The sequence below is a fragment of the Physella acuta genome, unplaced genomic scaffold (genome assembly GCF_028476545.2).
Source record: "Physella acuta isolate Inbredline_101_S28 unplaced genomic scaffold, ASM2847654v3 ptg000457l, whole genome shotgun sequence".
Taxonomy (NCBI): domain Eukaryota; kingdom Metazoa; phylum Mollusca; class Gastropoda; family Physidae; genus Physella; species Physella acuta.
The window spans coordinates 1,135,082-1,158,381 of NW_026731976.1; the positions used below are offsets into that span (position 1 = coordinate 1,135,082).

General features: G+C 45.8%; 1 protein-coding gene across 1 annotated transcript in view; it reads right to left on the reverse strand.

Moving 5' to 3' along the window:
* Positions 1-608: 608 nt before the first annotated feature.
* The window catches only part of LOC131943508 (uncharacterized), a 28,142-nt gene continuing 5,450 nt past the window's right edge, over positions 609-23,300 (reverse strand). The window contains exons 6-21 of the mRNA XM_059303665.1: positions 23,029-23,173; positions 20,702-20,873; positions 19,875-19,989; positions 19,581-19,734; positions 18,324-18,489; positions 11,816-11,933; positions 10,582-10,729; positions 9,083-9,242; positions 8,446-8,566; positions 8,006-8,150; positions 7,708-7,867; positions 6,916-7,042; positions 6,588-6,741; positions 6,246-6,413; positions 5,693-5,808; positions 609-868 (exon numbers count right to left, since the gene is read on the reverse strand). Coding sequence (XP_059159648.1) covers positions 609-868; positions 5,693-5,808; positions 6,246-6,413; positions 6,588-6,741; positions 6,916-7,042; positions 7,708-7,867; positions 8,006-8,150; positions 8,446-8,566; positions 9,083-9,242; positions 10,582-10,729; positions 11,816-11,933; positions 18,324-18,489; positions 19,581-19,734; positions 19,875-19,989; positions 20,702-20,873; positions 23,029-23,173 — 2,429 coding nt within the window. The remainder of the gene's footprint in view (positions 869-5,692; positions 5,809-6,245; positions 6,414-6,587; positions 6,742-6,915; positions 7,043-7,707; positions 7,868-8,005; positions 8,151-8,445; positions 8,567-9,082; positions 9,243-10,581; positions 10,730-11,815; positions 11,934-18,323; positions 18,490-19,580; positions 19,735-19,874; positions 19,990-20,701; positions 20,874-23,028; positions 23,174-23,300) is intronic.

Below are 23,300 nucleotides of genomic sequence, written 5' to 3' on the forward strand. Positions count from 1 at the left end.
TCAACCTGTCACTAAAGTTATTAACCTGCCACTAAAGTTATCGACCTGCCACTAAAGTTATCAACCTGTCACTAAAGTTATCAACCTGCCACTAAAGTTATCAACCTGTCACTAAAGTTATCAACCTGTCACTACAAGTATCAACTCTAGCTACAACTGAAGAAGATTCTAACTCGATTCTACATGTACAATCAATATTTTAGTTATTTAGAAATCTGATTGTACTATCACACGATACACACATATCCAGGGATTATTCAAACAATTTTTGTTTACACATTTCATTTAGAGAATCAATTAGCGTGGCGTTGTACCCTCGGTGTAAGCAGAGTTATTTACAAATCGTTTTAATGATTCATTATAAGTAGTTTTAAAGATACGGTCATATAAACATGTGATTCAGTTATTAAAAAATGTTATAGGTACAAGTTATACATTCACTAATGATATATCACACGTTGTTATCACATATCACTAACACCCTAACCGTCCATTTTCACACTTCAATCGTCCATTCTCACACACCACGACCGTGCATCAATCCAGCTGTCCATTTTATCCCAGTCGTCCATCTTTTCCCAACCGTTCATCCTATCCCAACCGTCCAATCACCTCGCGACCAACACTAGAGCCAGCACCAGGTGAGTGACCACTAGAGCACGTGACCATGACGTCACGGCGGCCGTGTTCTCCAGGCGGGCCACCATGCTGTTGATGGTGACGTAGGTGGTGGGCGTGGTGGTCCGGGGGGCGCCCGAGCCGTTGGCGTCGTAGAGGAACTGCATGAGGATGTGGATCACGCCGTTAGAGGCAATCAGGTTCCACTGCTTGATCTGGCTCTCGATCTTCTTAAACTTTACGTACACCGCTGGGGAGAGTTAGGGTTAGGGTTAGATGGGAGGCGGAGTTGGTAGGGGGCAGGGGAGGGGAGAGGTTAGGGTTAGGTGGGAGGCGTCGTAGGTATGGGGGAGGGTAGGGTTAGGTGGGAGTTGTCGTAGGTATGGGGGAGAGGTTTCAGTGGGAGGTGTCGAGGTGAGGGTTAGGTGGGATGTATTGCAAGCGCCACAATAAAGTGTCATTCACAGATGTTGTTGTGTCATTGCTTGAGGTAAAGATGTTGTTGTGTCATTGCTTGAGGTAAAGATGTTGTTGTGACATTGCTTGAGGTAAAGATGTTGTTGTGTCATTGCTTGAGGTAAAGATGTTGTTGTGACATTGCTTGAGGTAAAGATGATGTTGTGTCATTGCTTGAGGTAAAGATGTTGTTGTGACATTGCTTGAGGTAAAGATGTTGTTGTGACATTGCTTGAGGTAAAGATGATGTTGTGTCATTGCTTGAGGTAAAGATGTTGTTGTGTCATTGCTTGAGGTAAAGATGTTGTTGTGACATTGCTTGAGGTAAAGATGTTGTTGTGTCATTGCTTGAGGTAAAGATGTTGTTGTGACATTGCTTGAGGTAAAGATGATGTTGTGTCATTGCTTGAGGTAAAGATGTTGTTGTGTCATTGCGTGAGGTAAAGATGTTGTTGTGACATTGCGTGAGGTAAAGATGTTGTGACATTGCGTGAGGTAAAGATGTTGTGACATTGCTTGAGGTAAAGATGTTGTTGTGACATTGCTTGAGGTAAAGATGATGTTGTGTCATTGCTTGAGGTAAAGATGTTGTTGTGACATTGCTTGAGGTAAAGATGTTGTTGTGACATTGCTTGAGGTAAAGATGTTGTTGTGACATTGCTTGAGGTAAAGATGTTGTTGTGACATTGCTTGAGGTAAAGATGTTGTTGTGACATTGCTTGAGGTAAAGATGTTGTTGTGACATTGCTTGAGGTAAAGATGTTGTTGTGACATTGCTTGAGGTAAAGATGTTGTTGTGACATTGCTTGAGGTAAAGATGTTGTTGTGACATTGCTTGAGGTAAAGATGTTTGTTGTGACATTGCTTGAGGTAAAGATGTTGTTGTGACATGCTTGAGGTAAAGATGTTGTTGTGACATTGCTTGAGGTAAAGATGTTGTGTGACATTGCTTGAGGTAAAGATGTTGTTGTGACATTGCTTGAGGTAAAGATGTTGTTGGACATTGCTTGAGGTAAAGATGTTGTTGTGACATTGCTTGAGGTAAAGCTGTTGTTGTGACATTGCTTGAGGTAAAGATGTTGTTGTGACATTGTCTTGAGGTAAAGATGTTGTTGTGACATTGCTTGAGGTAAAGATGTTGTTGTGACATTGCTTGAGGTAAAGATGTTGTTGTGACCATTGCTTGAGGTAAAGATGTTGTTGTGACATTGCTTGAGGTAAAGATGTTGTTGTGACATTGCTTGAGGTAAAGATGTTGTTGTGACATTGCTTGAGGTAAAGATGTTGTTGTGACATTGCTTGAGGTAAAGATGTTGTTGTGACATTGCTTGAGGTAAAGATGTTGTTGTGACATTGCTTGAGGTAAAGATGTTGTTGTGACATTGCTTGAGGTAAAGATGTTGTTGTGACATTGCTTGAGGTAAAGATGTTGTTGTGACATTGCTTGAGGTAAAGATGTTGTTGTGACATTGCTTGAGGTAAAGATGTTGTTGTGACATTGCTTGAGGTAAAGATGTTGTTGTGGACATTGCTTGAGGTAAAGATGTTGTTGTGACATTGCTTGAGGTAAAGATGTTGTTGTGACATTGCTTGAGGTAAAGATGTTGTTGTGACATTGCTTGAGGTAAAGATGTTGTTGTGACATTGCTTGAGGTAAAGATGTTGTTGTGACATTGCTTGAGGTACAAGATGTTGTTGTGACATTGCTTGAGGTAAAGATGTTGTTGTGACATTGCTTGAGGTAAAGATGTTGTTGTGACATTGCTTGAGGTAAAGATGTTGTTGTTGTTGTGACATTGCTTGAGGTAAAGATGTTGTTGTGACATTGCTTGAGGTAAAGATGTTGTTGTGACATTGCTTGAGGTAAAGATGTTGTTGTGACATTGCTTGAGGTAAAGATGTTGTTGTGACATTGCTTGAGGTAAAGATGTTGTTGTGACATTGCTTGAGGTAAAGATGTTGTTGTGACATTGCTTGAGGTAAAGATGTTGTTGTGACATTGCTTGAGGTAAAGATGTTGTTGTGACATTGCTTGAGGTAAAGATGTTGTTGTGACATTGCTTGAGGTAAAGATGTTGTTGTGACATTGCTTGAGGTAAAGATGTTGTTGTGACATTGCTTGAGGTAAAGATGTTGTTGTGACATTGCTTGAGGTAAAGATGTTGTTGTGACATTGCTTGAGGTAAAGATGTTGTTGTGACATTGCTTGAGGTAAAGATGTTGTTGTGACATTGCTTGAGGTAAAGATGTTGTTGTGACATTGCTTGAGGTAAAGATGTTGTTGTGACATTGCTTGAGGTAAAGATGTTGTTGTGACATTGCTTGAGGTAAAGATGTTGTTGTGACATTGCTTGAGGTAAAGATGTTGTTGTGACATTGCTTGAGGTAAAGATGTTGTTGTGACATTGCTTGAGGTAAAGATGTTGTTGTGACATTGCTTGAGGTAAAGATGTTGTTGTGACATTGCTTGAGGTAAAGATGTTGTTGTGACATTGCTTGAGGTAAAGATGTTGTTGTGACATTGCTTGAGGTAAAGATGTTGTTGTGACATTGCTTGAGGTAAAGATGTTGTTGTGACATTGCTTGAGGTAAAGATGTTGTTGTGACATTGCTTGAGGTAAAGATGTTGTTGTGACATTGCTTGAGGTAAAGATGTTGTTGTGACATTGCTTGAGGTAAAGATGTTGTTGTGACATTGCTTGAGGTAAAGATGTTGTTGTGACATTGCTTGAGGTAAAGATGTTGTTGTGACATTGCTTGAGGTAAAGATGTTGTTGTGACATTGCTTGAGGTAAAGATGTTGTTGTGACATTGCTTGAGGTAAAGATGTTGTTGTGACATTGCTTGAGGTAAAGATGTTGTTGTGACATTGCTTGAGGTAAAGATGTTGTTGTGACATTGCTTGAGGTAAAGATGTTGTTGTGACATTGCTTGAGGTAAAGATGTTGTTGTGACATTGCTTGAGGTAAAGATGTTGTTGTGACATTGCTTGAGGTAAAGATGTTGTTGTGACATTGCTTGAGGTAAAGATGTTGTTGTGACATTGCTTGAGGTAAAGATGTTGTTGTGACATTGCTTGAGGTAAAGATGTTGTTGTGACATTGCTTGAGGTAAAGATGTTGTTGTGACATTGCTTGAGGTAAAGATGTTGTTGTGACATTGCTTGAGGTAAAGATGTTGTTGTGACATTGCTTGAGGTAAAGATGTTGTTGTGACATTGCTTGAGGTAAAGATGTTGTTGTGACATTGCTTGAGGTAAAGATGTTGTTGTGACATTGCTTGAGGTAAAGATGTTGTTGTGACATTGCTTGAGGTAAAGATGTTGTTGTGACATTGCTTGAGGTAAAGATGTTGTTGACATTGCTTGAGGTAAAGATGTTGTGACATTGCTTGAGGTAAAGATGTTGTTGTGACATTGCTTGAGGTAAAGATGTTGTTGTGACATTGCTTGAGGTAAAGATGTTGTTGTGACATTGCTTGAGGTAAAGATGTTGTTGTGACATTGCTTGAGGTAAAGATGTTGTTGTGACATTGCTTGAGGTAAAGATGTTGTTGTGACATTGCTTGAGGTAAAGATGTTGTTGTGACATTGCTTGAGGTAAAGATGTTGTTGTGACATTGCTTGAGGTAAAGATGTTGTTGTGACATTGCTTGAGGTAAAGATGTTGTTGTGACATTGCTTGAGGTAAAGATGTTGTTGTGACATTGCTTGAGGTAAAGATGTTGTTGTGACATTGCTTGAGGTAAAGATGTTGTGACATTGCTTGAGGTAAAGATGTTGTTGTAACATTGCTTGAGGTAAAGATGTTGTTGTGACATTGCTTGAGGTAAAGATGTTGTTGTGACATTGCTTGAGGTAAAGATGTTGTGACATTGCTTGAGGTAAAGATGTTGTTGTGACATTGCTTGAGGTAAAGATGTTGTTGTGACATTGCTTGAGGTAAAGATGTTGTTGTGACATTGCTTGAGGTAAAGATGTTGTTGTGACATTGCTTGAGGTAAAGATGTTGTTGTGACATTGCTTGAGGTAAAGATGTTGTGACATTGCTTGAGGTAAAGATGTTGTTGTAACATTGCTTGAGGTAAAGATGTTGTTGTGACATTGCTTGAGGTAAAGATGTTGTTGTGACATTGCTTGAGGTAAAGATGTTGTGACATTGCTTGAGGTAAAGATGTTGTTGTAACATTGCTTGAAGTAAAGATGTTGTTGTGACATTGCTTGAGGTAAAGATGTTGTTGTGACATTGCTTGAGGTAAAGATGTTGTTGTGACATTGCTTGAGGTAAAGATGTTGTTGTGACATTGCTTGAGGTAAAGATGTTGTTGTGACATTGCTTGAGGTAAAGATGTTGTTGTGACATTGTTTGAGGTAAAGATGTTGTTGTGACATTGTTTGAGGTAAAGATGTTGTTGTGACATTGCTTGAGGTAAAGATGTTGTTGTGACATTACTTGAGGTAAAGATGTTGTTGTGACATTGCTTGAGGTAAAGATGTTGTTGTGACATTGCTTGAGGTAAAGATGTTGTTGTGACATTACTTGAGGTAAAGATGTTGTTGTGACATTGCTGGAGGTAAAGATGATGTTGTGACATTGCTTGAGGTAAAGAACCTACTCACCGTCTGCCGTAAAGACCAAGGTGACGTTTGGGGGCAGCAGACCGTGACGGATGGAGCCGTTCTTAAAGTCGTCCTGGTAGAGAACCGTGCCGTTGATCACGTGACGTTTGAATACCCTGGGTTGGTGGAAAGGGGGGGGGTAGGTTTGGGAGAGACAGAACAAGTGTCATTTAGAAGATGTTATTTACTTAATGTCATAAATGTCATTTCACTATCCCTTGACATGGAGCCAAGAGACTGAAGATGCAGTCAGCGTCAGTCAAAAGTCACAAAATAAATATCAGACAAAAAGTTATGAAGTAAAAGCCAAAAAGAATGTCGTGGACTTCCACGAAATCATTTTTATTTATTAATTTGTCTTGAAGTTAACTCTTAAGTAATTTAAAGTATCTTGTAGAAATTATTTAATCAGTTACGGATATTTTAAAAAAATCTCATCTGCTAATTTTTAACATTCGTCGTAATCATAACCCTCCAACATAAACATGGCACCTTCTGACTTGTGTAACTTAACCCTAACGACTAATTAACCCCAAACCAAACGAGTTCTCACCTGTGCCTCTCCTCAGGTGGGAGGTGGCGCAGCTTGAGCAACTCACTCTTCAGGTAATAATCCTGTGCCACGTCATCGGGCATGAGGAAGGTGAAGGACAAGTTGGGGTCGTTCAGTGAATCGATTTCATTGGCTGGCGCTAAGTGGGTCATCAGGTCGAAGGATCCACTGAGATGGTGAGGTAAAATTTGAGAATCAGTGGTGGTGGTGTGGATGGTTGTGTGATTGGATGGTGGTGTGGGTCATATATGGCATATCAGCACCGTACGTTAACACCAGCTCGTTCCCCCCTCCAACCACAAAGAAATACCAGCCCCCACTGACCCTAGCACCCCCACTGACCTTAGCACCGGCTCCCTCGTGAGCCTCTCCAGCACCGTGAAGGGCGAGTAGTTGAGGAAACCGTCGATGACGTAGATGATGCCGTCCGAGCACCCGGTTGCCCTGGTAACGAGGTCAAGAGGTTGCATGTCGTATCCCACGTCCACGAACATGCCTGGAACACGTGATCACGTGGTTAGGGTCAAATCTCACGCGTGCGAGGTCAAGGTTACACGAGAGTGTAGCTAGACCACGCAAGAGAAGTTAAAGGTTATGATTTAATCACACAGGAAAATTTCGTTAACAGACCCTCAAGAACAGTAACTCTAGCTAACAAAATAAAATGTACCGTTGTCTCCCTTGCTGATTTTAAACGTGACGTTGTAGGAACTCCTCGAGCAGTAGTCAGCATCCGGGTACTGACGTAGGAACACGTCATCAAGCCGCACGTTGGGCAGCACGTGACCATGGAATATCTGGGGAGATGGGGGGCGGAGATATGGTCAGTCTGTACTAGTTACATAAGCAACAATGTTAAAGTTAAATGGAAATACTTAATTATGCAAACAAAGAAAATTAAATCTGAAACTAATGATATGCTTTATTTAGGGATAAGGTTTAGTTTGGAAAATATCGCGGGTTAGTTTAGGGTTTCTTTAGGGTCACTTGTGGTCAATGAATTGGGATAATCTTCTCTCAAATAAAATTTTGTTTTATGTGATTATGATCTTTAGAATAATCTTTACACTACGAGAAATGATTTTTAAACTCTTTGCTACCGTTTGATACGGGAAGACGCAATCTGAAATATTTTAGCATCCACAACACAAAGCAACACCCCCATCTAAATTTAAGTTTGCGTTATCTTTGTGTTTTGGTTGGTTATGGTTAGTTTTAATTCGAAAAGAAATATATTTCCGAAACACCGGCAAAGCCGGGTATATGCTGATTAATAAACACACAAGTCATGGTCCTTTACAGATAGGTTTTTCACATAGGCCAGTGCAGGGCCTGGCCGGGACGGCTAGTAATTTTTTAAGTCTTTGTAAACTGGGCCCAACGGTAGTTTTTAAATGACTTGGCTTTTAGATACAGCAACACACCACGTCAACTGAGACCAGAACATTCTGCGAGTACTCACCTTCCTGAGCACGTCTGTGTTGGATTTGATCCTGGTCAGCTGGTCGGGCGTGAGGGTCCGGATGTAGCGCGAGGACGGGACGAAGAGGGTGACGTTACGTAACGGGGAGGTGATCAGCTGCTTGTACTCGGGCAGGGGGCTCATGATGTGGTGGAAGATGCTGGGGACGGTCAAAGGTTAGAGGTCAATCGTGTACCAAGGTCAGGGGCGTGTGATGTCAAGGTCATGTGTGTCGAGGTACAGACTACCACAATGTCAGGGGTTACAGCTGACACTTCGGTGTGACCCACAAACTGACCTGACATCCTCCCTGGACCCCATGACGTCAGCCACTGTGACGTAGGGGACGGTCAGTATCCTATCTACGATGTGGATCCAGCCGTTGACCGCTGGGATGTCGGACACCAGGACCTGGGCCATCATGTTGTTGTTGACTACATACACTGGGGGAGGAAACAGACGTCATGCACGTGCGGTAGTTGTGTCACGTCAGTCAAGCCGTCTGGTCAGCCGTCTGGTCAGCCGTCTGATCAGCCGTCTGGTCAGCCGTCTGGTCAGCCGTCTGTCCTGTGACGTCATAATATGACATCCAAAATGTTGACATGTTCTAATGTATATTAAGTCAAACTCGGAATCATCATTTAACTATGTATTATTTTAACAGAGAAATCCGTCGTGGTCCAGTTATAAAATGACCATTTCCAAAAGATCTTGACCACTGGTCAAACGTGGCGTTACCTGGACCGTGATCCTCCTTCTTGACGACGTGTATGACGTTGTGTTCCGCTCTGAGCGCGGTGCCTGACGGGATGTCGCTCAACGTCCGCATCTCGTTCTTCACGATGTGGGCTCTGAGAATCTGAGGGCGTAAAGTGGGTTAGTGGGTCACGTGACGTACAGTTGGTTACGTAGGTTAGGGTTAGAGGGGAGGGTCCATAACGTTCAGAGTTGGGTATGTGGGTTAAAGAGTCACATAACGTACACAATTGGTTAAATCCTGCTCCAGCATAGGTTTGGGCCAAGTTTAGTATCTATAACGTCTTACACATGTGAGTAGTGCTCCAAAGTTAGCATTGACATCATTAGAAGAAAGTTAGAATTTTCTAGAAATAGGACTTGGCTGAGTGTACTCAGGTCTGAATGGTACCAGGCATATCGGTACACCACGCTGTTCTATTTAAAGAGGCAAGTCGACTCTACTTCAACTGTCTAATAGCAAAACTTCATTATTCCCTCAACTGAGCTAGACGATATAATTGTGTTGTATTGCAAGCTATCGAAAAGAGAAATTTAAAATGTAAAACATTTGAGGTCGCGTTGCATGCTGGTACACCTTGACATGACGTCACCCACCTGTTATCATGACGTCACTCACCTGTTTGGTCCAGCTGTCCCAGTGGAGCAGTTTGTTGACCGTGTCCCAGGGGAGGGAACCAAAGGCGTCGTTGTTGGGGACAAAAACTGTGTAGTTGCTTCCCTTGGAGTTCAAGTCGTATTGTCTGTCTGCCACTTTCTCGAACAGAGCCTGCATGTACCTGTACAGGTATAGGACGTAACGGTTTAGTTAACTAACAGAGCCTGCATGTACCTGTACAGGTATAGGACGTAACGGTTTAGTTAACTAACAGAGCCTGCATGTACCTGTACAGGTATAGGACGTAACGGTTTAGTTAACTAACAGAGCCTGCATGTACCTGTACAGGTATAGGACGTAACGGTTTAGTTAACTAACAGAGCCTGCATGTACCTGTACAGGTATAGGACGTAACGGTTTAGTTAACTAACAGAGCCTGCATGTACCTGTACAGGTATAGGACGTAACGGTTTAGTTAACTAACAGAGCCTGCATGTACCTGTACAGGTATAGGACGTAACGGTTTAGTTAACTAACAGAGCCTGCATGTACCTGTACAGGTATAGGACGTAACGGTTTAGTTAACTAACAGAGCCTGCATGTACCTGTACAGGTATAGGACGTAACGGTTTAGTTAACTAACAGAGCCTGCATGTACCTGTACAGGTATAGGACGTAACGGTTTAGTTAACTAACAGAGCCTGCATGTACCTGTACAGGTATAGGACGTAACGGTTTAGTTAACTAACAGAGCCTGCATGTACCTGTACAGGTATAGGACGTAACGGTTTAGTTAACTAACAGAGCCTGCATGTACCTGTACAGGTATAGGACGTAACGGTTTAGTTAACTAACAGAGCCTGCATGTACCTGTACAGGTATAGGACGTAACGGTTTAGTTAACTAACAGAGCCTGCATGTACCTGTACAGGTATAGGACGTAACGGTTTAGTTAACTAACAGAGCCTGCATGTACCTGTACAGGTATAGGATGAAATGGTTTAGTTAACTTTAGTTAACGGTGTTTTAAATTAAGGCGATGGTTAGGGTTATAATTAAGACGGAGTACAAGGTTACAGGTTGAAATATCGTTTCTATGCAATACTTGCTTTATGAATAATTATCAGACGGTAAAGAGGAAGACAGAAAAAATGTGCCAACAGAGTGAAATAAAATTTTGGGATTGTTTTGTTGCACTAGTGGTTTTTCCCGAAATTTCTGTAAGATTTACTGTGGCTGAAGTTTTCTGGAATGTACCGTGGGGTCGTGGGGCACACGACGCTCAACCAGAGGGCGCTGGGGTCGGATCCCTGAACTGGGGTGGCACTACCCCTTGGTAGTTTGAAGCCAGTAAAAGCCATTGGACAAAAAAGTGACGGAGCCATTCCTTTTTACAAGCAGACGACTCACCTACCTCTAGCAGACGACTCACCTACCTCTAGCAGACGACTCATCTGTCTCTAGCTGACGACTCACCTACCTCTAGCAGACGACTCACCTGTCTCTAGCAGACGACTCACCTGAGGGGCTCTCTTGTCCTCATCTCTTTGTCGACGGTCCTAGTGGGAGTGTGCAGGATGTCGTCAATGATGTGCAGGACACCGTTGGAGCAGAAGATGTCACGAACTTTGACCTCGCTCGTCACGTGACCTCCCGTGATTTTAATGGCTGGGGATGACAAGGTCATTATGACACTTAACGGAAATAAATCAGACAGTGACGACACTTCCGGTGAAACTGAAGTAAATACAATCAAATATGGAGGACGGTGTCTACAGAGAGGCAGCTAACACACGTGAAGTGGGTTCAAATACCGGTCAGCCCAGGAGTCTTTTCTCGCCTGAAGTGACGTAGTTATGGTAATGAGTGGTGACGACCCTAATAAGTGGTCATGTGATGACCAACTTTTCCAGTTGGTAACTAACGTTCCGATAACCGCTACGAACTTTGACCTCCAGAACAAGAGAGGGCACCCTACGTCATCAAAAGTTGTAATTAGATGTTCAGCCAGCTAGACAGTGGGAAAAGGAGGGTCCAACATCGGTCACCAGATAAAGACTGGACACATGGAACTTGACCACCCGCTATAGACTGGACACAACTTGACCACCCGCTATAGACTGGACACAACTTGACCACCCGCTATAGACTGGACACATGGAACTTGACCACCCACTATAGACTGGACACAACTTGACCACCCGCTATAGACTGGACACATGGAACTTGACCACCCGCTATAGACTGGACACAACTTGACCACCCGCTATAGACTGGACACAACTTGACCACCCGCTATAGACTGGACACATGGAACTTGACCACCCGCTATAGACTGGACACAACTTGACCACCCGCTATAGACTGGACACATGGAACTTGACCACCAGATAAAGACTGGACACATGGAATTTGACCACCAGATATAGACTGGACACAACTTGACCACCAGATATAGACTGGACACAACTTGACCACCAGATATAGACTGGACACAACTTGACCACCAGATATAGACTGGACACAACTTGACCACCAGATATAGACTGGATACAACTTAACACCAGATATAGACTGGACACAACTTGACCATCAGATATAGACTGGACACAAATTGACCACCAGATATAGACTGGACACAACTTGACCACCAGATATAGACTAGACACATAGAATTTGACAAGCAGATATATGACCACAACATCCAGACACCACAACATCATGACATCACATCCTGACCAAGACAATACTTACTGGACGTTCTCTCATTTTTCGACAGCCTGACGGGCAACCCCGCGTAGGTCATGTGGACAGCGTCCCCGTCCACCCTGGTGGAGGAGAACTGACCGGAGATGATGTGACCCTGAAAGGCCTGGAACAAAACACAAAAATTGGGTCACAGAACTGGGTCACGACTGAAATAATAGAAACGGGCCGGGGAAAACAACGTCATTAGGTTACACGGTACGTAACTCGGTTAGCCGGCTCGCGGATGTGACGTCATTCCGGACGACTTACCCATCTTGGTCTAGACTTAACCCCCTTGCTTCATGTTCAATAAATCTTACAATAATTCCGCGATCTGGTGAAATTTGGTCCGTCTGATATTTTTAAAGAGAGGACGTGGGCCCTGTGAGCTTGTCAAATATTCTGTGGAAATTTTAAGCTCACTGAAATTTATACAACATTTAAGCTCAGTATGTTGCAACGTCTATCAAGAAAGTCCACCCAGAAAGTCCACCCAGAAAGTCCACCCAAAAAGTCCACCCAGAAAGTCCACCCAAAAAGTCCACCCAGAAAGTCCACCCAAAAAGTCCACCCAGAAAGTCCACCCAAAAAGTCCACCCAGAAAGTCCACCCAAAAAGTCCACCCAGAAAGTCCACCCAAAAAGTCCACCCAGAAAGTCCACCCAGAAAGTCCACCCAAAAAGTCCACCCAGAAAGTCCACCCAGAAAGTCCACCCAGAAAGTCCACCCAGAAAGTCCACCCAGAAAGTCCACCCAGAAAGTCCACCCAAAAAGTCCACCCAAAAAGTCCACCCAGAAAGTCCACCCAGAACGTCCACCCAGAACGTCCACCCAGAAAGTCCACCCAAAAAGTCCACCCAAAAAGTCCACCCAGAAAGTCCACCCAAAAAGTCCACCCAGAAAGTCCACCCAAAAAGTCCACCCAGAAAGTCCACCCAAAAAGTCCACCCAAAAAGTCCACCCAAAAAGTCCACCCAGAAAGTCCACCCAGAACGTCCACCCAGAACGTCCACCCAGAACGTCCACCCAGAACGTCCACCCAAAAAGTCCACCCAAAAAGTCCACCCAAAAAGTCCACCCAGAACGTCCACCCAGAACGTCCACCCAGAAAGTCCACCCAAAAAGTCCACCCAAAAAGTCCACCCAAAAAGTCCACCCAGAACGTCCACCCAGAACGTCCACCCAGAAAGTCCACCCAGAAAGTCCACCCAGAAAGTCCACCCAGAAAGTCCACCCAGAAAGTCCACCCAGAAAGTCCACCCAGAAAGTCCACCCAAAAAGTCCACCCAAAAAGTCCACCCAGAAAGTCCACCCAGAACGTCCACCCAGAAAGTCCACCCAAAAAGTCCACCCAAAAAGTCCACCCAGAAAGTCCACCCAGAAAGTCCACCCAAAAAGTCCACCCAAAAAGTCCACCCAGAAAGTCCACCCAGAAAGTCCACCCAGAAAGTCCACCCAAAAAGTCCACCCAGAAAGTCCACCCAGAACGTCCACCCAGAAAGTCCACCCAGAAAGTCCACCCAGAAAGTCCACCCAGAAAGTCCACCCAGAAAGTCCACCCAGAAAGTCCACCCAGAAAGTCCACCCAAAAAGTCCACCCAGAACGTCCACCCAGAACGTCCACCCAGAAAGTCCACCCAAAAAGTCCACCCAAAAAGTCCACCCAGAAAGTCCACCCAGAAAGTCCACCGAGAAAGTCCACCCAAAAAGTCCACCCAAAAAGTCCACCCAGAAAGTCCACCCAGAAAGTCCACCCAGAAAGTCCACCCAGAAAGTCCACCCAAAAAGTCCACCCAAAAAGTCCACCCAGAAAGTCCACCCAGAACGTCCACCCAGAACGTCCACCCAGAAAGTCCACCCAAAAAGTCCACCCAAAAAGTCCACCCAGAAAGTCCACCCAGAAAGTCCACCCAGAAAGTCCACCCAAAAAGTCCACCCAAAAAGTCCACCCAGAAAGTCCACCCAGAAAGTCCACCCAGAACGTCCACCCAGAAAGTCCACCCAGAAAGTCCACCCAAAAAGTCCACCCAAAAAGTCCACCCAGAAAGTCCACCCAGAACGTCCACCCAGAACGTCCACCCAGAAAGTCCACCCAAAAAGTCCACCCAAAAAGTCCACCCAGAAAGTCCACCCAAAAAGTCCACCCAGAAAGTCCACCCAAAAAGTCCACCCAGAAAGTCCACCGAGAAAGTCCACCCAAAAAGTCCACCCAAAAAGTCCACCCAGAAAGTCCACCCAGAACGTCCACCCAGAAAGTCCACCCAAAAAGTCCACCCAGAAAGTCCACCCAGAACGTCCACCCAGAACGTCCACCCAGAACGTCCACCCAAAAAGTCCACCCAAAAAGTCCACCCAAAAAGTCCACCCAGAAAGTCCACCCAGAAAGTCCACCCAGAAAGTCCACCCAAAAAGTCCACCCAAAAAGTCCACCCAGAAAGTCCACCCAGAAAGTCCACCCAGAAAGTCCACCCAGAAAGTCCACCCAGAAAGTCCACCCAAAAAGTCCACCCAAAAAGTCCACCCAGAAAGTCCACCCAGAACGTCCACCCAGAAAGTCCACCCAGAAAGTCCACCCAAAAAGTCCACCCAAAAAGTCCACCCAGAAAGTCCACCCAAAAAGTCCACCCAGAAAGTCCACCCAAAAAGTCCACCCAGAAAGTCCACCCAGAAAGTCCACCCAAAAAGTCCACCCAAAAAGTCCACCCAGAAAGTCCACCCAGAACGTCCACCCAGAAAGTCCACCCAAAAAGTCCACCCAAAAAGTCCACCCAGAAAGTCCACCCAGAACGTCCACCCAGAAAGTCCACCCAGAAAGTCCACCCAGAAAGTCCACCCAGAAAGTCCACCCAGAACGTCCACCCAGAAAGTCCACCCAGAAAGTCCACCCAGAAAGTCCACCCAAAAAGTCCACCCAAAAAGTCCACCCAGAAAGTCCACCCAGAACGTCCACCCAGAAAGTCCACCCAGAAAGTCCACCCAGAAAGTCCACCCAGAAAGTCCACCCAGAACGTCCACCCAGAAAGTCCACCCAGAAAGTCCACCCAGAAAGTCCACCCAGAAAGTCCACCCAGAAAGTCCACCCAGAAAGTCCACCCAAAAAGTCCACCCAAAAAGTCCACCCAGAAAGTCCACCCAGAACGTCCACCCAGAACGTCCACCCAAAAAGTCCACCCAAAAAGTCCACCCAGAAAGTCCACCCAGAAAGTCCACCCAAAAAGTCCACCCAGAAAGTCCACCCAGAAAGTCCACCCAGAAAGTCCACCCAGAAAGTCCACCCAGAAAGTCCACCCAAAAAGTCCACCCAAAAAGTCCACCCAGAAAGTCCACCCAGAACGTCCACCCAAAAAGTCCACCCAAAAAGTCCACCCAGAAAGTCCACCCAAAAAGTCCACCCAGAAAGTCCACCCAAAAAGTCCACCCAGAAAGTCCACCCAAAAAGTCCACCCAGAAAGTCCACCCAGAAAGTCCACCCAAAAAGTCCACCCAAAAAGTCCACCCAGAAAGTCCACCCAGAACGTCCACCCAGAAAGTCCACCCAAAAAGTCCACCCAAAAAGTCCACCCAGAAAGTCCACCCAGAACGTCCACCCAGAACGTCCACCCAGAAAGTCCACCCAAAAAGTCCACCCAAAAAGTCCACCCAAAAAGTCCACCCAGAAAGTCCACCCAGAAAGTCCACCCAGAAAGTCCACCCAAAAAGTCCACCCAGAAAGTCCACCCAGAACGTCCACCCAGAAAGTCCACCCAGAAAGTCCACCCAGAAAGTCCACCCAGAAAGTCCACCCAAAAAGTCCACCCAAAAAGTCCACCCAAAAAGTCCACCCAGAAAGTCCACCCAGAACGTCCACCCAGAAAGTCCACCCAGAAAGTCCACCCAAAAAGTCCACCCAAAAAGTCCACCCAGAAAGTCCACCCAAAAAGTCCACCCAGAAAGTCCACCCAAAAAGTCCACCCAGAAAGTCCACCCAGAAAGTCCACCCAAAAAGTCCACCCAAAAAGTCCACCCAGAAAGTCCACCCAGAACGTCCACCCAGAAAGTCCACCCAAAAAGTCCACCCAAAAAGTCCACCCAGAAAGTCCACCCAGAACGTCCACCCAGAAAGTCCACCCAGAAAGTCCACCCAGAAAGTCCACCCAGAAAGTCCACCCAGAACGTCCACCCAGAAAGTCCACCCAGAAAGTCCACCCAGAAAGTCCACCCAGAAAGTCCACCCAAAAAGTCCACCCAAAAAGTCCACCCAGAAAGTCCACCCAGAACGTCCACCCAGAAAGTCCACCCAGAAAGTCCACCCAGAAAGTCCACCCAGAAAGTCCACCCAGAACGTCCACCCAGAAAGTCCACCCAGAAAGTCCACCCAGAAAGTCCACCCAGAAAGTCCACCCAGAAAGTCCACCCAAAAAGTCCACCCAAAAAGTCCACCCAGAAAGTCCACCCAGAACGTCCACCCAGAACGTCCACCCAGAACGTCCACCCAAAAAGTCCACCCAGAAAGTCCACCCAGAAAGTCCACCCAAAAAGTCCACCCAGAAAGTCCACCCAGAAAGTCCACCCAGAAAGTCCACCCAGAAAGTCCACCCAGAAAGTCCACCCAAAAAGTCCACCCAAAAAGTCCACCCAGAAAGTCCACCCAGAACGTCCACCCAAAAAGTCCACCCAGAAAGTCCACCCAAAAAGTCCACCCAGAAAGTCCACCCAAAAAGTCCACCCAGAAAGTCCACCCAAAAAGTCCACCCAGAAAGTCCACCCAGAAAGTCCACCCAAAAAGTCCACCCAAAAAGTCCACCCAGAAAGTCCACCCAGAACGTCCACCCAGAAAGTCCACCCAAAAAGTCCACCCAAAAAGTCCACCCAGAAAGTCCACCCAGAACGTCCACCCAGAACGTCCACCCAGAAAGTCCACCCAAAAAGTCCACCCAGAAAGTCCACCCAGAAAGTCCACCCAGAAAGTCCACCCAAAAAGTCCACCCAGAAAGTCCACCCAGAAAGTCCACCCAAAAAGTCCACCCAAAAAGTCCACCCAGAAAGTCCACCCAGAACGTCCACCCAGAAAGTCCACCCAAAAAGTCCACCCAAAAAGTCCACCCAGAAAGTCCACCCAGAACGTCCACCCAGAACGTCCACCCAGAACGTCCACCCAAAAAGTCCACCCAAAAAGTCCACCCAAAAAGTCCACCCAGAAAGTCCACCCAGAAAGTCCACCCAGAAAGTCCACCCAAAAAGTCCACCCAAAAAGTCCACCCAGAAAGTCCACCCAGAAAGTCCACCCAGAAAGTCCACCCAGAAAGTCCACCCAGAAAGTCCACCCAAAAAGTCCACCCAAAAAGTCCACCCAGAAAGTCCACCCAGAACGTCCACCCAGAAAGTCCACCCAGAAAGTCCACCCAAAAAGTCCACCCAAAAAGTCCACCCAGAAAGTCCACCCAAAAAGTCCACCCAGAAAGTCCACCCAAAAAGTCCACCCAGAAAGTCCACCCAGAAAGTCCACCCAAAAAGTCCACCCAAAAAGTCCACCCAGAAAGTCCACCCAGAACGTCCACCCAGAAAGTCCACCCAAAAAGTCCACCCAAAAAGTCCACCCAGAAAGTCCACCCAGAACGTCCACCCAGAAAGTCCACCCAAAAAGTCCACCCAAAAAGTCCACCCAAAAAGTCCACCCAGAAAGTCCACCCAGAACGTCCACCCAGAACGTCCACCCAGAAAGTCCACCCAAAAAGTCCACCCAAAAAGTCCACCCAAAAAGTCCACCCAGAAAGTCCACCCAGAACGTCCACCCAGAACGTCCACCCAGAAAGTCCACCCAGAAAGTCCACCCAGAAAGTCCACCCAGAAAGTCCACCCAGAAAGTCCACCCAGAAAGTCCACCCAAAAAGTCCACCCAAAAAGTCCACCCAGAAAGTCCACCCAGAACGTCCACCCAGAACGTCCACCCAGAAAGTCCACCCAGAAAGTCCACCCAGAAAGTCCACCCAGAAAGTCCACCCAGAAAGTCCACCCAGAAAGTCCACACAGAAAGTCCACCCAGAACGTCCACCCAGAAAGTCCACCCAAAAAGTCCACCCAAAAAGTCCACCCAGAAAGTCCACCCAGAAAGTCCAGTCATGATTTGAAGGGACTGGATTGTCTGCTGTGGTTAGGGGCAGAGGCGTTGCTAGGGCGGGGCGGGGAATGTATATACGAAGTGCCGCACAGGGTTTCACCCGACCTAGCTAAAGTTCAAAACCCGTGTTTACGCGTGCATATCGACATGTAATTTTGTAATGACGTTTGGCGGCGTATTGTAAGGATATGTAAGGGTTACATGATTGGATAGCTATATCCCAAATGTAATAAATCGTCAGTACATCAGGGTATACAGAAGATGGATTAGCCGTACCCTAAAGAGATTGTGTTTAATGGCGTGGATTACTCTTATGGGTATACTTGACATGGATTAGCCGTATGGACATGGATTAGCCGTATGGACATGGTTAAGCCGTATGGACGGATTAGCCATATGGACATGGATTAGCCGTACCTTAAACAGGATGTGGGGGTCCAGTAGCAGAAGTGAGTTGACGTAATCCGCCGCCCTGTCAAAGACCTCGTTCCCAGGGAGGAAGACGGTGATTGGCTTCTCTGAAGCGAGGCTGAGTATACTGCGCATGTCAATGAAGTTCTTGGTCACCACCTCCACGAATCGCCTGAGGAACACAGACAACATCACGTGACAGCCGGTAGTAACTGGGTTAACCCAAAGCCCAACTGGTTTAACCCAAATGTAGGTCTGGTTAAACACTTAAATTATTAAAATGTCTTGAGGACAAAAAAGGTTTGGTTTGTGCCGTTTGTTACATACGTCACATTCATGTTTCCGCCGTTAATTCTAATACGATTGGTTAGTTAAACCTACTTGAGTGAGAGCTAAACCTACTTGAGTGAGAGCTAAACCTACTTGAATGAGAACTAAAAATACTTGAGTGAGAGGTAAACCTACTTTAGTGAAAGCTAAACCTACTTGAGTGAGATTTAAACCTACTTGAGTGAGAACTAAACCTACTTGAGTGAGAGCTAAACCTACTCGAGTGAGAGCTAAACCTACTCGAGTGAGAGCTAAACCTACTCGAGTGAGAGCTAAACCTACTTGAGTGAGAGCTAAACCTACTTGAGTGAGAGCTAAACCTACTCGAGTGAGAGCTAAACCTACTTGAGTGAGAGCTAAACCTACTTGAGTGAGAGCTAAACCTACTTGAGTGAGAGCTAAACCTACTTGAGTGAGAGCTAAACCTACTCGAGTAAGAGCTAAACTTACTTGAGCGAGAGCTAAACCTACTCGAGTAAGAGCTAAACTTACTTGAGCGAGAGCTAAACCTACTCGAGTGAGAGCTAAACCTACTCGAGTGAGAGCTAAACCTACTCGAGTGAGAGCTAAACCTACTCGAGTGAGAGCTAAACCTACTCAAGTGAGAGCTTAACCTACTTGAGCGAGAGCTAAACCTACTTGAGTGAGAGCTAAACCTACTTCAGTGAGAGCTAAACCTACTCGAGTGAGAGCTAAACCTACTCGAGTGAGAGCTAAACCTACTCGAGTGAGAGCTTAACCTACTCAAGTGAGAGCTTAACCTACTTGAGCGAGAGCTAAACCTACTTGAGTGAGAGCTAAACCTACTTGAGTGAGAGCTAAACCTACTCGAGTGAGAGCTAAGCCTACTCAAGTGAGAGCTTAACCTACTTGAGCGAGAGCTAAACCTACTTGAGTGAGAGCTAAACCTACTTGAGTGAGAGCTAAACCTACTTGAGCTGCGGGATGTCCGACACGGCCTGCCAGATGGTGAAGCCCTCGGCGGACAGGATGTTGCTGATGAGGTGGACCACGCCGTTGGTCACTCCAATGTCCAGCACCTCAATCCTTGACCTCACACGTCGGTCTGATGTCTCCAGGTAGATGTCTGCAACAACAAAAACTAGCTGTTTTAAACAGGTGTTTTAAAAAGGTGTCTTCAACAGGTGTCTTATACAGGTAAGTCTCATCAACATATCTCTCGACGGTCTGAACACTTCTATACACGTGCACGTGACCTGCCCTTACCGCCATCTTTGTGCAGTACGGTCAGTGTCTGGTTGCTCGCCATGGTCAGTCGCTTGCCATCGGTCAACTTCCCAGCGTCCATCGCTACGTCAGTCATCACGTGACGGTACAGAAACTGCGAGAAATGACAAGTTTTAACCAATCAGAGAAGAGCTTTCAGTTGTTGATTTAATTGTAAAACAACGAACTAATTTTTTAAAATTTTGAGTTCTATCCCCTCCTGTATTTTTGACCAACATGTTTAGGTGTGAGTTATACTATTCAGCTCATTTACCTTTTGTGCTGGATAACAAGCTTACAGCCACCCACCTATTTCAAGACCCACCTGTCCTACCATCCCCTACCTGTCCTAAGACCCACCTGTCCCAAGACCCAACTGTCCTAAGACCCACCTGTCCTAAGACCCCCTTTCCTAAGACCCACCTGTCCTAAGACCCACCTGTCCTAAAACCCACCTGTCCTAAGACCCACCTGTCCCAAGACCCACCTGTCCCAAGACTCAGACCCACCTATCCCCCACATGTCCCGCACCTGTCCTAAGACCCACCTGTCCTAAGACCCACCTGTCCCCCACCTGCCCTAAGACCCACCTGTCCCCCACCTGCCCTAAGACCCACCTGTCCCCCACCTGCCATAAGACCCACCTGTCCCCCACCTGCCCTAAGACCCACCTGTCCCCCACCTGCCCTAAGACCCACCTGTCCCAAGACCCACCTGTCCCCCACCTGCCCTAAGACCCACCTGCCCTAAGACCCACCTGTCCCAAGACCCACCTGTCCCCCACCTGCCCTAAGACCCACCTGTCCCCCACCTGCCCTAAGACCCACCTGTTCCAGCGGGCTCCTGTCGATCATGTTCTCCACCCTGACCAGCTCCCCCTGCCAGTAGAGCGGCACCTTGCTGAAGGCCCAGTCACTGGGGATGAAGATGGTCACCGTCGTGTTGGCCAGCCTCTCTTTCATCTGGGCCGACACCCCCTTCAACAGCTGGGCGAATATTCTGGGGACAAGTCACGTGATTGTCAGGTAGATCTAGACGGTGGGGGGGGGGGGGGGCGGTAAGTGCAGATGCACCTTTAAAATGTGATGGCTGAGAGCTGTGAAACATCTGACCAATCGATGACCAGCGTATGGATGTACGTGACAGTAAACGTGACTGTTTACGTTTACTAAGTTGTGTGAGGTAGTAGGACGGTTGGAGGAGGGTAGGGGAGGGGGAAATTAAAGATGGTTGGAACCATTCACATTAATCAGTATAGGTAGCGCTGGCTCGGTGTAGCACTGTTGATATAGGTAGCGCTGGCTAGGTGTAGCACTGTTGATATAGGTAGCGCTGGCTAGGTGTAGCACTGTTGATATAGGTAGCCCTGCCTAGGTGTAGCACTGTTGATATAGGTAGCCCTGCCTAGGTGTAGCACTGTTGATATAGGTAGCCCTGGCTAGGTGTAGCACTGTTGATATAGGTAGCCCTGCCTAGGTGTAGCACTGTTGATATAGGTAGCCCTGGCTAGGTGTAGCACTGTTGATATAGGTAGCCCTGCCTAGGTGTAGCACTGTTGATATAGGTAGCCCTGGCTAGGTGTAGCACTGTTGATATAGGTAGCCCTGGCTAGGTGTAGCACTGTTGATATGGGTAGCTCTGGCTAGGTGTAGCACTGTTGATATAGGTAGCCCTGGCTAGGTGTAGCACTGTTGGTCACGGCTGCGGCTATCTCACCTGTTGTCCTCTAAATCCCCAACGTGAGACATGACAGTTTTTTAGATTAACTCTACTTCATCTGTAGTAAGACCACGAAAGGGATGTCCGCTACTTTACTAAAGCAACCATCTGGCCGTCGTTCCATAACAACCCGCTGGCCAAAGTGGTTGTCACATAGATCAGTGAGAGGATAAAATAAAATCCTCGTGAAATATTTAATTGCTCATTTGTCACATCCTTTAAGTAAACATCAGACGCGGTTTAATTACAGGTGACGTGTGTGCTTGATTAAAGAGTTAATCAGGTAGAAGGTCTGATTACCTGGAAATAATGTGACCTTTTTCGCAGTGAATGTAAACACGCACGTAAGACACGCAGGAATTATTGATGATTTTACACATGGCAAACTTGATTTCTGATGATTGCAGGGGGAGTAACTATAATTGATTTTTTCTTTCTTTGATTCGATCTAAACGCTGAGCTAAAAATAGAGTCTGCTCATTTTGTTGCATGCGAAACGATAACTTTTTTATTGGATGATGCGAATGATGTGTTTCAGATGCTGTGAATGTTGAATTTTGGATGTGAATGTGAATGTTGAGTTTTGGATGTGAATGTTGAGTTTTGGATGTGAATGTTGAGTTTTGGATGTTGTCAATGTTGAGTTTTGGATGTGAATGTTCAGTTTTTCCACTACGGATAACTTTCTCGTATACGGAGTGTAGGTGAAGTAGTGTGATTGATAACGTGAGTACCGCTACAGTTTGATGGACGAAATTTTATACATATTTATTTGAACCTTTTCCGTAGGTTCTACCCTTTTGAGCAATTCTTGGTAAACGGAATGGGGTACTTACTACTTTTCCGATTTCTCAAAAACCAATTGGATTTATATTTTATATCATATTATCATAAGCAGCCTATTCTAATTGTTTCGCCTGAGTTTAGTCTCAAAACTCTAGCGGTTTATCACAACTGACCTACCATTTCAATTGTCATACTCCACTAGAAATACACCATACCAATATAATAGAAAGTTCAGGGGAGACCACTCCCGTTTTGTTTATTTAAAAAAAAACAACCCACGACCTAATGGTTTAGGTCCGTAGGAAAACATCCTCTCTTTCATACACAAGTTTGAAACTAAACATTTTTCTTTGCGTCAGTAATGGCGTCACATAAAAAGACAAAAAATCTTACTTTGCGTCAGTAATGGAGTCAGACAAAAAAGCTTACTTGGCGTCAGTAATGGAGTCACATAAAAATTCTTACATTGCGTCAGTAATGGAGTCAGACAAAAAAGCTTACTTGGCGTCAGTGATGGAGTCAGACAAAAAATTCTTACTTGGCGTCAGTAATGGAGTCAGACAAAAAAACCTTACTTGGCGTCAGTGATGGAGTCAGACAAAAAAGCTTACTTGGCGTCAGTGATGGAGTCAGACTAAAAAAACCTTACTTGGCGTCAGTAATGGAGTCAGCGACCTGCAGAGCGTTGTGGTAGATGTAGTGTAGCAGGTTGTCGATGACGTGAATGACGCCGTTGACCGTTGGGATGTTGGGCTGGATGACCTTGGCGTGCACGCGATTGTTGGAGATGTACACTGCGACAGACGGGAATCACGTGATGTTTGTTGAATGAAACAGAATTTGATTTAAAAATAGCACACCAGAAAATGAAAAAGTTGAACAGGGGATGTAAACCAAGTTAAAAAAATGTAGCCAGAAAAT